This window comes from Rhodamnia argentea, chromosome 11, assembly GCF_020921035.1.
Source record: "Rhodamnia argentea isolate NSW1041297 chromosome 11, ASM2092103v1, whole genome shotgun sequence".
Taxonomy (NCBI): Eukaryota; Viridiplantae; Streptophyta; class Magnoliopsida; order Myrtales; family Myrtaceae; genus Rhodamnia; species Rhodamnia argentea.
In genome coordinates, this window is record NC_063160.1 from 12,951,319 (window position 1) to 12,966,147 (window position 14,829).

At 46.3% G+C, this 14,829-nt stretch overlaps 1 protein-coding gene across 1 annotated transcript; it reads left to right on the forward strand.

Moving 5' to 3' along the window:
• Positions 1-10,738: 10,738 nt before the first annotated feature.
• On the forward strand, positions 10,739-13,262 carry LOC115736287 (SCARECROW-LIKE protein 7). Its single transcript, XM_030667907.2, has one exon. It carries the CDS (start codon positions 11,000-11,002, stop codon positions 12,797-12,799), a length of 1,800 nt encoding a protein of 599 aa, XP_030523767.1. The 5' UTR covers positions 10,739-10,999; the 3' UTR covers positions 12,800-13,262.
• Positions 13,263-14,829: the final 1,567 nt, after the last annotated feature.

Consider the following 14,829-nt stretch of genomic DNA (forward strand, 5'->3'; position numbering starts at 1 on the left):
TCTTGCCACGAGCAAGGAGGCGTAGATAGATGAGAAGACCCCATAATCATATTCCACATAAAAGAGAATGCTTATGTTGTCTACTTTGATGAATTTCATTAATATTTCTCACACAAATAGGGTTGCATAACGAAGGCAACTCAGTGGCCCCTGAAAAAATTCGAACCGAGATTTGCTGCTCTAATATCGTATAAATTATTTCTAAGATCACCGTCATTTGTTAAGAAAGTTTAAATCGTTACATGAATGCATAATGTCTGGTAACTCTAATATTGAGCTCATCCGCACTCATTTAAGCGCGATGTCTGCTCTAACTATTAATACAGTCAACGACAAAGCCGACGAAACTTTGGTCCCTTTGTTTAATCCATTTGGAATCATCGGCTGCATTAAGTACGATATGTGTTTTGTCTTTCCTTTGAGAATTATACGGCGGTAGAGCTTACGAATTGATAGAGAAATGGGATTTGACTGATTGACTAATCGTGGTTTTAACTCTACTACAGTTGAAAACGATGTGTGGGCAGACAAGACTCTCGCTCGTGTCTCTTGCATGTCCAAACTTTGTCCTGCACTTGCAGAACATTAAAGGACAAATGGCAAAGATAATCTTTGTTAAAATGCCTTAATACCCGAAGGGAAAAAGTGTGACAAAAGTTCGAAGCCAATTATATTGATGCCAATATAATTATAAACTTTTTAATTGTGTCAATTTAATCCTAAATCTTATAATCTAGAGCCAATTCAGTTTTTTCGGTAAATTTTGACCCGATATTACTGATATGGATGTTGATCGGCCCACATGATAAGATCGGCACCGACGTGAACATTTCGTTGTAATATTTTTATATTTTTAAAAAAAATTCTCCCTTTTTTCCTCTTTTTTTTTTTTTTTTGCCCTCTTTCCTCCAAGCACGACTATGAACAATGAGAGTTGACCTCACCCTGGCCCAAGAAATGCCTGGCAACACCACCCTAGCCCAAGCCCTAGGCAACCCCGAGCCTCGCCTGGCTAGGCGTCACTCAACGAGGTCACCCTCGTCACCCCCCTCCCCATTCCTCTCCTCTCCTCTCTCGGAGAGGAAGTAAATACAGGAATTTTATTTGAAGTTTCTCAAGGTAGAGCAAATTTTTCATGATAATCGCATCCAACATCAAGTAGTCAAAAAGGCAACAGACACCGTCAGCTGGCTCCTTCCGGTTCATCAATTGGAAAGAGCTTAAGCGATGCGCAAAACTGTGGTATGTCGCCTGAATCTCCTCTTAATGGAAGACAAATGAATCCTTCCTCGTTCCGTGGACAGATACAAAAACTTTTGCAATGTGTGTATCCCACCAAGAGTGAATAAGAAACGACAATTCATTCGACACTTTGGAAATTTCAGACCCATTTGAGAGAGAGAGAGAGAGAGGGAGGAAGAGATATGTTTAGACAAAAAGGTGAAGATAAGGTCTATGTTGTTGTCCGGAGGAGGGCCATTAGGAAAGAAAAAGGAAAAGAATCGGCATGAAGTGGAGCCCCCCCACCTCCTGTCTCTTTGTAATTTCCTTAGTCAAACCTCCCCTTCTTCACTTGGCTTTGTGATTAAGACCCTTAATTTTGTCCACTTAGCTTAACCTTGGGGATGAAGTTGGACACAAGGAAAGGGACATCCACAGCCCCCTATTGTCCCCATGAGATTTGCTGCTAATCTTAAAATCTTATCTTCCTTGGGAGTGATTACAGATCACCTCTTTCCATCCATTCACACTTCTCCACATTTTTTTATTATTATTTATTGTTTTAGGCCAATGCTTCTTCTTTTCCTATTTTTTCTTTCTTTCTTTTTTTTGTACTTCAATTCTATTCTAGGCAATGCTTGAATGTCTCCCCTTTCAATTTGCTTTCATTGGAAAGCTTTTTTATTACCTAATTTGCAGCCCTAAGACTTGCACCCTGCTTTGGCCATTGTTTCTCCACGCAGTGGGGGATTGATTTTATTTTAAGGACTAAGAGCGTATCTTCATCTTTTCTTTTCTTTTCGGCCGACAGGTATGCAGCATTGCTAGTAAAGAGGAGGTGAGGACGCCAGCATCGATTCCCGCGCTCTGCAAAGAGACAGAATAAAATTCAGAGGGTTAGAGATAGGACAGACCAATAAAAGATATGTTGTAACCCTACGTTAACAAATTGCGCACATCCTTTGAGACCTCTTCTTTGATGTTGTTGTGTTCCTGTGCGGCGTATGACGCCACTCACTCTATCAGAACACGATGTTGCACGATAATTTCTCTTGAAAATAATTAAATTAGTATGAAAAAACCCCCAATTAAGTCGTAATATGTGACGTCCCTAGTGCTCTTTGAGGTATTATCCGCTTTGACCCCGACCCATTTCACAACGACCTCACAGTTTTGTCCTTTGGCATACAAGTGGGCAGTTTTTTAGGAGGTCATCATGGAGTTCCAAAACTAAGCAATGTTGTTATGCCAAAAGGTGTCTCCGTTAGCTAATTATAATTTTCACATCATCTAACGTTCGATGCACAGTTCGATTCATTCCTATTCTCATCGCTATCTTAGAAGCCTGCTAGAAGTCACTTTTTGTCAAGGCCCTCCGGCGCCAACAATCACTTCTTGCTCTCGTCGAATCGGATCGTTACCCACCACAATGTCCTTTTATCGAGAAATTGACCTATCGGCGTGTGATCTTGATGGGAAGCGCACGACCATACAAAAGACGAAGGGCGTGCTTATAGTTTGATTGCACCTCTCTCTTTTTTCTGGACGCTATAGAATCGGTTCGTCAAATTGAAACGGGAAGAACTGGATTGACTCACGGCAAAAACACGAACGGTCCAACCGGCAAAAACCGAAATCGGAAATACCGAAAGCTTAATTTGACTAGCGGTTCAAACATTAATTATGGACAAAAGCCGAGCTTACACGTGCGATGCTTTTTTCGTCGGGTTGACCCGAGAAGCCACCTCGGTCACCGCCAAGTTGCGCCACCGTAGTAGTAGTGGCCGTCGCTTTCGCTGCCGCCCCCGTCAAGATATCCTGCACCGCCCGCCCGCTTTTTCTCCTGTTTCGGCCGCTTGTTGGGCCTTGATTGGTCCATTATCGCTCCCTCTGGGCCCCACTCCACCCGCTTCCCTTGCCTCTGATTGGTCCCGGGAGAGCGGGGCCCACAACCGCCCAAAAAGAACGTGATCACAGTCTACTCTGCCACGTCATCGGACCTTTGCTTTCTCGCGCCTTTCAAATCATCTTTCTCATCTCATCTGATCTCATCTCACCCCACCCTTTTTCCATTTCTTACCACGTCCGCGAAAACGACAAACGGGTCAAACGTAAGCAAATGAGCGGGTTTACCAACACGGGGCCATGTCTTGGCATCCGTCAATCAAGCGGGGACTCGAGGGCACACGACGGCGTTTTAGCGGCCGATCGATGTCGCCGTATTCGTTCCTCAGTACCTGAAAATGCAAGATGTTTTCGCGATCGATAGATGTTGGATTTGTTCCTCATAGCTGAAAATGCATATAGGTTTGGAAAAGATAAGAGCCCCATTCGAAGACGGTCCTTTCATATCGAAGCTTTTTTAGCATGATCACTCCATTGTGAATCGATGCGGTCCTAAGGGCTTGTGACATAAAAAATAAAAAAAAAAGAGTCCTTTAGGCAGCACAAAGGTGCCATCGACAACTCAAGCATTTTGACGTGTGCTCGTGAATACTCTAGTACTAAACTGTTGATTGAAAGCGTAATTTAATGTTTAACTATTATATTACTTTGCATGAAAAATATTTCATTGGAGATTTTAAAAATTTAAACTGTTAGATAAAAACGTAACATGACGAAACACTGCATTCAACATTCAAGACATAGGAAAATCGACATATCTTTAGTTCAGTGGATAAATGTACCTTAATGAATTTTTTTTTTTTCTCTTTAGTTAAGTGAATAAATGTAACTTATTACTGTTCCCCCGAAAAGAAAAATGTTGAACGAAAATTGAAAACAAAAAAGGGCTGCATCGATTTTCCTATTTCGCTTATTCAAACATAAAATCTCAATTTTAGTTTGGTCAAAATTGAAAATCAATCCCATCTTGACAGGCAAAAAAAACAAAGAGAGAGAGAAAAAAGAAGGCGCGGGTCAAATCTGCGAGTGAAAGTAAAACCCATCTTTTACCGTTGGGCGCGGTGTCCAAGGTCCCCCCCCAGTTGCCAAGCACCTCGCAGGCATCCGTGGGCCCGCCGAAAATGGACGGTGGTGATTCCTCGTTGCCACTTCCCAGAGATTGACTGTGGTACATGTAACAGTGACATGACGTCAGATTGACGGCGACATCGACTTGACGCCTCGTTTTCGTTCCCGGTGGGAGCGGGACCCACCCAGCGTTCGAGGTCCCCGCATAGTGCGGGAGATAAAGTTGGTCCACGTAGACTTCTACGCCCGCCGAAGGCCTTTTTAGGAAGCCTCCTGGGGCCTACGGCTACGGCCTTGTAGGCGCCACGTAAGCTCCTAATTAAATGTGTGTAAATAATTTTTTTTTTGTTGAAATGTGGAAGAGTTCCATATAATATTCTCACTCTATCTTATGCTCGAACGGAACCTTGAACAAATTTTTGACGGGGCCGAAGGACTCGAGTTTTGAGCTTTGAGAATGCGAATCAAAGTCGAGTTCGAGTTTGGCACCAGGTCAGTTCCGGTCGGCTCGATCATCCCGCTGAGTATGTGAATTAAATTATTTCCATACAATGAAGTCGGATTTCTTCACCTATCAAAAGCTTCTCTCATAAGCCTCTTGAGACTCGGGGCCTTGTAGGCGCCGAGTTAGTTTCTAGTTAAATTCGTACTTTATTTTAAAGATCTTATAGAATATAGTCACATTATTCGATCTTTTTTGCTCTAACCTTGAGGTGAACCTTGAAATCATTTTATTAATGGATGCAGCCAAGCGGAGCTTGAGCAAGATTTTAATAGGCATTCGAGGACTCAAGTTTTGAGGTTTGAGCAGGAGAGCCAAGTCGAGTTTGAGCTTAGCACCGGGGCATTTTGACTCGACTTGACTTCATCCTTACGTGCATGTATTAAGATGTATTTATACCGTCGGGTTAAGTGTGACATACCTCATTATCTATTTCGTCATGTCAAGTGTGACATACCCTTTTTATAGGTGAGACCATCATATTCAATAATCAAAACAATTTTCAAGTATGTGTACCTTACTCACTAGAAATTTCTCACCTTAGAGAGAGGGAGAGTATAGAGTGGACAATCGGCACCCATATTTGAATGTATAATTCGTGTTACATCATAGTCATACTTAAAAAAAAAAATTATAAAAGTTGTATCGTATCGTAATGGGATCTTATTGTTGCTATAGCTCTTATTGGGTCTCGTGTAGGGTTAAATGAGATTGCATAGGACAACACAAATCTCTAACAATAAAGACTAATGTGGGGCAACGGATCTCTACCATGCATCCAAGGAAATAGCCCTAGAAATAAGATTGCAAAAACCAACGAGAGCAAATGAAAACACTTGACCAAATTATACCATTACATGGCGAAGGACCACCTTATGATGAGGTGTATTTTCTCTTCCTACTTTACAAACAGTAGCGGAAAATTTTCATGATAATAATCAAACGATATAATGAAAAATTGCAAAATACACTCGAATTATTCAAACATTTAGTATTTTTCGGCTTCAATTACATCCATTAGAGTCACAAAGCAACCCAATCAACAATACTCCTGCAATCGTGACTGAAAATCTCGAAAACCCTATCATGGAAGCCTTTCCCAAGAGATGGAGAATGTTGGAGATCGCTAGGGCGTCTGTTTGGCTAACCCAAGCACTTGCCTAGAAGTAGGGTTGCCAATTCTGCGTTATTTATCTCCTATTTGTATTTGTAATTCATGTTGATTCATGTCAATTCGAGTCGTCTAAAATACACTAACGTTGATTTTTATGCTGAAGAATCGGGTTACGAACAAAACATGTCAATTGTTGTCGATTTGTGTGCTTGATTATGCATAACTTTTAGAGAGAAATGTTATGGAAAACACAAACTTCCTCGAAAATTGGAGGAACCGTGCTATTGGAACATTTCTCCAGTCATTCGTCCTGTTGCATTCGGTTTGAGAGGATACATCTTCCGGATAGCGTAACTCATCTTTCCAATAACTTTTTAAGCGAAATTTGTTTTGATTAGTCGTGCAATATTATCTTACATGTGAATTCTGTCGTGTTTTATCTCATGTCATGTAAATAGGTTGTGCCTAGTATTACTTAACCAAACCTATAGGCCTTGCAGCCTCCCCGATTTCACTCTAGCCTAGTCCGCTACGAATCAATGTTCGGGTGTGTAGGTCAAATTCTCTTGGCACCCCTCCATGTCCTAACTTCGTAATATAATGTTTCGTACATATATTTAAGTTAGTCGTTTCAAATAAGTTCAAACTCAAGACATTCGAATAGTACATAATTTATGACTTTAAATTGAATTAATTAAAAGTTTGGAGAGGACATTTAGAATTGAAAAAAATTCAACCATTGATAAATCTTCATAAATTGACATTTTAGTATCTCTGTTGAATCGGACGTTTTTTTTTTTTTTTCTAGTAAGTTCGTATTCGAGATAACTCCATGGTGCAACAGATATTTAAGAAGCATAAATTGAATGGATTGCGAGTTTAGAAATGACATTCGACACCGAACAATATTCCAGAATAAGTAGGGTCATTCTTCCTTGATAAATTTTTTGTCCTTTCATTTGCTTTGGAAAATTGCCAATCGTGTGGCTTACCTTTTACTCGAGGATCACTTACATACAATTAGTTTTAACCATTCTAAAAACGTTCCTGGATTTTACCTTTAAAAACAACTCTGCATTCACCGATTATTCTCGGGTCCCTATGTACGAAACAGCCACTTTATTTTGGGAACATTCAAACGGCTCCGCTTGATTCGCGAAAAAATGTGACATTTCTGAAAAATGTTTACGAGAAGTCATTTTTTGGGAAAATGAAAATATTTTTTCGGTGTTTGGTTGTGACTTGAAAATAAACTGGATAATGTTTTTCTTCATTTGGTTAGGAATTGACTTTTCTAAATGGACATATACTACTCGAACACTAGTACTTGCGCATAGCTAAGCCAAGATACCTGGCACGGGCACCGGGGTCTCAAGCAAATCCTTGACTCTCAAGCACAAGCATGGGTAGTAGTCTTGGGTCCACCAAAATCGAGCCCAAGGGCTCGGTGCACGTGCTCGGCTCCCTAGCGCCCCGGCCCAAGTCTATAGAAGTTGGGCCCGAGTCCCCGACGCCTTGGGTTCACCAAGGATGGGCCCCGGACCCCAATGCCAGAGACATGGATGTGGCGCCTAGGCCTAGGTCGGTCAAAGGCAAGCCCAAGACTCCGTTACCGCTGCCCATGTTCGGGTAATCGAGGCCAAGTCCCGAGCCTAACGCCCGCAACCCAATCCCCTACTCCTAGACCCGGGTTCATCAAGGTCATACCACGGACCTTGGCACCAATGCCCAAGTCTATCGAGATCATGGCCCATCCTCGATGCCCGAGCCTAGGTCCTTCGAGGCTGGGCCATGGTCCTCAATGCCCGAGCTCGCATCTATCCAGGTTGGGCCCTAGATCCCAACGCCTTCAATTGGGTCCATTGAGACTTGCCCAAGACTCGGTGTCGGTCTCAACACTAGCGCCTTAGCACATCGAGTCCGTGCCCCTGCCCATGCCCATAAAGGCCAGGGCGACGCTTGTGACTCCGGTGCCAAGGCTTGAGTCTATTAAGGTCGAGCCTCGATGCCTATGCTCGGGTCCATTGTAGTTGGTTCCGAGTCCTTGGTACCCATACCTGGGTCCGGTAAAGTTGGACCAGGGTCCGTTGTGCTTGATCTTGGGTTCTCAACATCCAAGGCCAAGCATAGACACTTAGATCCCAAGCCTAGCCTTTGTAGACTCGTGCTCGGGTGTTGCCAAGGTCCCGGACTTAGCCTCTATGGACTCGGGGCCAAGTGTCTCGAGCACGGGCACCAACATTAGGGTCCAAGCTCGACCTTAAGACCCGAGCACGGGTGCCGAGGGACCTCGGCCGGCCTCGATGGACCCAAGCACCGGCGCTAAGGACTTGGAAAATAGCGTTGGGGTCCAAACCCGACCTCAATAAACCTAGGTACGAGTGTCAATGTCCGTAGCTCGGCTTTGTTGGACCTAAGTCTGAGCATTAGGGACTTTATCTCGAGCGATCGGGGTCCGACCTCGATGGACCCAGCATCGGTGGCTTGAGTCTTGGGCATGGGTCAAACTTCAATGGACACAGGCCCCCGAATCGAGACCCAAGCATGGGTGCCGAGGTCCCTAGCACTATCTTGATGGACCTAAGCTCGGACATCGGGGTCACGGGCATAGTGGACCCGTGCTCGAAAGTCAAGGACCTTGACATGATTATTGGGTGTAGGGCCCAACCTCGATGGACCCGGGCATGGGCTCCGAGGACCCGAGCCTAACCTTGATCTTACCGGGCCCGTGTCTTAGGCACGAGACCGGTGTATTGGGCCTTGCCTCAAGGTATCGGGATCCCCACCTTGCAACCAAGGATCCAGGAACGAGCATTGGGCTCTTGCCCAAAAGCAGAGTTCTTGATCCAAGCACCAATATCGAGTCATATTTTAGATAATGATTTCTGATTTTTTAAAGAGAAAATCATTTTCATGAATTTAAACTTTGGTAGGAAAACCTTTTCCGTTGACTTATTTTCCCAAACGATCCAAAAGCTGAAAAACTACGAAAATATTTTTCGCAAAACAAATAGAGCATTTTTCGCGAAAGAAACATTTTCAAAAAATGTCCCTTTTAGCCTCAAAAGCCCTAACACGCGAAGGGGGTATGTGGTCAATGCGCTCGACACGTGTCGGGAATTTTAAAGAGTTTTTCCACTAAAAAAATTAACTACACTTCATCTTAGCCAAATAGCCGAAAGAAGTAAACCCTTCTACATCTCATTCCTGGCATATTAAAGAGCCAACTTACTTGTTATCATCACTAAGCAACTAATGTGGAACTCCTTCCTACAACTTGTAAATCTCCAAGTCTCATCTTTGACTTCTTAAATAGACTTCCTCTTTGTCTCTCTCCCTCACCACCGATGGTGGACCAATTGCAAGCTTTTTTCTAATTATTTATTTACTAATTTGAATCAAATTAATTTGATTCAAATAATAAACAATGTGTCGGAATTCTTTATTTTTGAGAAATGATGTGTCGCCGTTGTATATCACGTATCGGTTCTACTTAGCCTTTACCAAATATTATTCACTTACTACTAAAAAAAAATTATGTATTCGAAAAGACCAAAGTTCCTCTCCTTATACGGGCGATTTATGTAACATACTCTTGAATTAAGCTCTGTTTATTTCGTGAAAAATGGGACATTTCTAAAAAATATTTTTTGGAAAGTTAGTTTTTCGGAAAAATAATAGGCCCTAGTAGACGTGGGTGGTTCGTTCGAACCGCCGGTTTCGGTTCTGGTTCGGGGCCGATTCCGGGCCCCCGATTTCATTTGGTCATGTCTAGGCCCTAGTGCCCGAGCTTGGGGTCCATTGAGGTCGGGCCTCATACCCGAAACCTTGGCACCCGAGCCTACGTCAATCAAGGCTAGTCTCCGAACTCGGTGCCGTAACCCAAATCCCTCAAGGTTGGACCCAGGACCTTAGCTCCCATGCCCGAGTCCTTCGACGTAGAAGCCGGGCCCCGGTACCTCGAGATCGGGCCTAGGACCTTTGCGCCCATGCCCGGGTCCCCAACGTTTGTGCCTAGGTCCATCGATGTCGACTCGAGACCCTAGTGTCCGAGGGGTCCATTGAGACCGAGGGTGGTTTCAATGTTCGGGTATTAGGTGCTCGTGCCTTGGATCATCGAGCCCGAGCTCGAGTCCCAAATGCCTAGGCAATTCCATCGAGGTGGGGCAAGTGACCGACTTCGGCTGATAAGAGCTCGTGCATAGATCGAGGTCTCGAGAAAGGTCATGATGGGCCCGAGCTCGGTTGGCGGCATGGCGAGCGTAGCCTTGATGGAAATAGGCGTCAAGGTCCGGGGCCCAAAATCAATGGACCAAGCCCGGAAGTAAGGGACTTGGGCTGTGAAGTTGGGGATCCAGGCATAGGCACTAAAGGTTTGGGGCTTGGCCTCAATGGACACGAGCGCCGAGGGTTCGAGCTCGACCTCGATATTATTGGGCGGGGGAGGTCATAATCTTAGAAATGATTTCAAAATTTTTAAATAAAAAATTATTTTCCTAAATGTCCAAGCCTGATATTAGCCATATTTTTAAAAATAATTTTTTAATAATTTTTTCCCTGAATTTAAATTTTGGATAATCTTTTTTTAATCGTCGATTAGGAAAATAGGTTACGTTGACTCATTTCACCCTTTTCTTTTCTTTTCTTTTCTTTATTTTTTCGGAAACTAACGAAACTTCCCGTTATAGTGGACAGGATTGTCATAAAGCGACCAGCTACGGACCAGCGTAAAACGACATAAAAATAATTTTTCTCGTCAGTTTTTTTTTTTTTTCCGAAAACCCTACATTTAAAAAAATAAAATAAAACACCGTCTGGCAAAGAAAAGAGGAGCCTGAAGTGGGGCCCAAGGTCCGTTCGGGGAACTTTGGATGGACTTGCTCGCTCGCTCGCTCGCCTTCTCTCTTCCCTTTCCTCTCACCGGGCTCCCGTTCATTCACTCGCTCACCAAACCTACACACTCTCTCTCTAGCTGCAGTAAAATCCGAGCTCATCCCCACTTCCTCCTGCTCTCTCTCTCTACTTAAAGCTAAAATCTTGCTTCTGACCGTTTGCACATCACTCACTCTCTCTCTCTCTCTCTCTCTGCGGACTGACGTCGTCGTCGTCCTCCTCCTCCTCTTCTTCTGCTGCTTCTTGCACTGTGATGTGAGCGCACCTCCGCCAACGCTCGGCCGGCGAAGAAGAGAATGGCATACATGTGCGCCGACAGCGGGAACCTCATGGCCATCGCTCAGCAAGTCATCAAGCAAAAGCAGCAGCAAGAACAGCAGCAGCAGCAGCAACAGAACCACCCCCACCAACACCTCCTCTTGGGCATCAACTCCTTCTCTCTCAGCCCATGGACTGCCGCCACCTCCTCCTCCTCCGCCGCCGCCGCCCCCTCCAACGCAAACTCCCCCAATTTCGCCCCCGCCTTCCCCGACCCCTTCCAGGTCGCCTCCGCCTCCGATCCCGCCTTCCCCTTCCCGACCCTCGACCACCACCACCCCTCCGGCGGCGGCGAGTTCCGCTTCGGCGGCTTCGGTGGCGGCGAGTTCGACTCCGACGAGTGGATGGAGAGCTTGATGGGGAGCGGGGATTCCACGCCGGTTAGCTCCAGCCTGCCCTCCGCCTGCGACACGTGGCAGAATGCCGCGGCTGATTTCGGGCTCTATTCGGCTGATCCCTTCGTCGCCTGCCCGAGCCGGCTCGGAAACTCAGACCTCAACCGGGTCGTTAGCCCCACTTGGGCTGCGCCGCCGCCTCCTCCGCCGGCGGCTGCAGAGGACTCCAAGCCGGCGAGGGTCTCGGTGTCGCCGCCGAGACAGCACAAGGGCGACGTGGCCGCGGCCACGGTCGGGGTGTCTTCTGCTTCCACCACGCTGGAGACCGAGCTGTCGCAGCCGCTGCTGAGGGCCCTTCTCGACTGCGCCCGGGTCAGCGAGTCCGACCCGGAGCTGGCCGCCAAAACGCTGGCTCGACTAAGGGAATCGGCGTCTGAGCGTGGAGATCCGGCGGAGAGAGTGGCGTTCTACTTCTCCGAGGCCCTCCACAGTCGGCTCTCGCTTGAAGGAAGCCCAATCACGTCATCAACGTCGCCGGAAGAGTTCACACTCTCGTACAAGGCCTTCAACGACGCTTGCCCGTACTCGAAGTTCGCCCACTTGACCGCGAACCAAGCAATCCTCGAAGCCACCGAGAAGGCCAGCAAGATCCACATCGTCGACTTCGGGATAGTCCAGGGAGTCCAGTGGGCGGCTCTCTTGCAAGCCCTCGCCACCCGCTCCACCGGAAAGCCCGACCGAATCCGGATCTCGGGCATCCCTGCCCGGGCCCTTGGGGAGAACCCAGCGTCTTCTCTCCTTGCCACGGGCAATCGCCTCCGCGAGTTCGCGAAGCTCCTGGAGCTCAACTTCGAGTTCGACCCGATTCTAGCTCCGAACGATTCGCTGGACGTCTCCAGCTTCCGGGTCGACCCAGACGAGGACCTGGCCGTCAATTTCATGCTCCAATTGTACAATCTCCTGGGCGAGACCTCCGCGGCGGTCGAGGGGGCGCTCCGGCTGGCGAAGTCGCTGGGCCCAAAGATTGTCACGCTGGGCGAGTACGAGGCGTCGCTGAACAGGGCCGCGTACCCGGCCCGGTTCAAGAACGCGCTGGGCTACTACGCTGCTGTGTTCGAGTCGCTCGAGCCGATGAGCCGCGAGTCCCCGGAGAGGCAGGAGGTGGAGAGGCTATTGCTGGGGCGGAGGATCGCAAGCTCGGTCGGGCCGGAGGGGCCGCGGACGGAGAGGGAGCGGATGGAGGACAAGGAGCAATGGAGGGTTCTGATGGAGGGCGCTGGCTTCGAGGCGGTGCCGCTCAGCCACTACGCGGTGAGTCAGGCGAATTTACTGCTGTGGAACTACAAGTACAGCGAGCTGTACTCGCTGGTGGATTCTCCACCTGGGTATCTCTCTCTAGCTTGGAACGAGGTGCCTTTGCTTACCGTCTCTTCATGGCGTTAATGGAGGTCTCTTCCATTTTTCTTCGTTTTTCTTTTCCTTGGGAGGGGTCTTTAATGGGTATATAGCGACGTCTTTTCAAATGGGTAATTCTTCTTCTTCTTCTTCTTCTTCTTACAATTTCTATGTAATTAATCTTTTGGGTAATGGTTTGATGATCCGAAATTTGATTAGCAGTGACTAGTTTCAGAGCTTACAGTCAGATCAGACATGGAACCTAATCCTCGAGGTGTGAAATCGAAGCTGTTTCATTTGGATTTTACCTTAGTCCTTGGTTAGTTCCAGAAGCTGTTCTTTCTTAGCTTTGAGTTTACTTCTCTTCTTTCTTGCCCACGAACTCTACTAGTTTGCCCTCCCCATCCTCCTTCTCTTTTGGGATTTTGGGTTAATGTAGGTGAAGCAGCAAATGTAAAAACGGGGACTTTATGTACCCAAGAATTGAATTAGCTTTTCTTTTTGGCTCAGACATGTATAACTCTCTGTACATTAGCTTTTGTTTCTCTCCTCACTCAATTCCTGTAGATTGAACACTGAAACTCAGCAGATGGTGAATACTGATTGATACCAGGTCTATGGTTGCTAAGAAGGAAGAAGTCCAGAGTTCTTGAAAGATGTAAAATTTGAGGCCTCTTGCATGGAGTTGCCATGTCTCGTCGTTTTCTCTTCAGGGCCTGTTGGTTTCAGTTGGGTGGGGTGGGTTTCGGGTCATTATGCCATGCGACATTGAGTTTTTTCCTCAGGAATTCCGAAAACCCTCAATACTGTAAGATGAGAACTGGAACATCGAGACGATGGAGGTCGTTGTCTTTCAGGTGTCTCAAACTGGTGTTCAATCGAAAGGGTATTGAATTCATGTGCAGAGCTGGAGCGTTAGATGTTCGCCGAGCTCTGTCACTTACCCCAGAGTTATCAATAGCTGTTACTCAAATCATATCGTTGATTGATAAGGCTTTTGCGGCCAATTTCCTCTGAAACTATGAATGGAAAAGGGGGATTGGAATTGGAACTGCCATATGGTTCTTGCTTTACTCTAGCCAAATCTCCCTGCCAAATGCAGGAGCCACCGTCTATTTGTTGGTCGTGAATCGGGTTCCTAATGCTTTGTCCCTTTCACGCTGCGTTCTCTCTGGTCGTCGGCCATCTATGGGACGAATTAGTCTGGTGGACCGGCCATGAGGGACTGTAAAACATCCCGGAAGTTTCGTATTGACGTTGTAGCTTCACTAAATCTCTTTTAAGAGCGCATGGTGATGAACCATCTATGTCCAAGACTGCGTCCGGGGAAATCTCACCGAGCAACAACAGTCTCCACCTCTCATCGGATCGAGAAGAACCAGATCGAGGTCGGTGCTCTGCTGTAACTTCTCAAACCGGTTCGCTTCCTGGGGCGGATCGGACTCAGGATGTCTAACTCCTTGTCTGATAGCCTTTGAAAGGCCTCAAAGGTATAAAATTCACCGGTGCAAAGCATGAAGTGCCATGAGAAGAGACTCAGAGAGAGAGAGAGAGAGAGGGGGGGGAGAACAGAGTCCCAAGCGAGGTGTAAAACAGAGTAGGTAGGTAAGTGGACTGCCCTGTATTTTGGGTCCTCTGGTCCTAGTGATGGGTCACTGCAAAATGGTCACAAAAAAAAAAAACAAAAAGAGGAAAATCTCTCTAGGTTTGGACTTTGGGCCGCTTTGAATTTTGGTATCGTCCTTCCATTATTGGCACTCGTGAATTAGGTACCCGGGTCCACATTTCTGCCCTCTTTCACAAAATTTCAATGTGCTGATTACACACGGCGGTCCTCCCATCAGAACTTGCCGCATTACTTGGTAAATCAATTTTGTGATCGGCTTTAGCATTAGTAAGCGTCATCTACGGTTACGAGCCCCTTAAGGTAGCGGAGTGTACCCAATTTGACGCCCTACCTAATTAGGATGTGATCAAATTTCACTCGACGCGGACCCTAGGATGAGATCAAACAATTCCAACCCGGCAGGCTAATTTTTCTTCAGGTTGAAAATGTGGCTTTCATTGACATCGATATG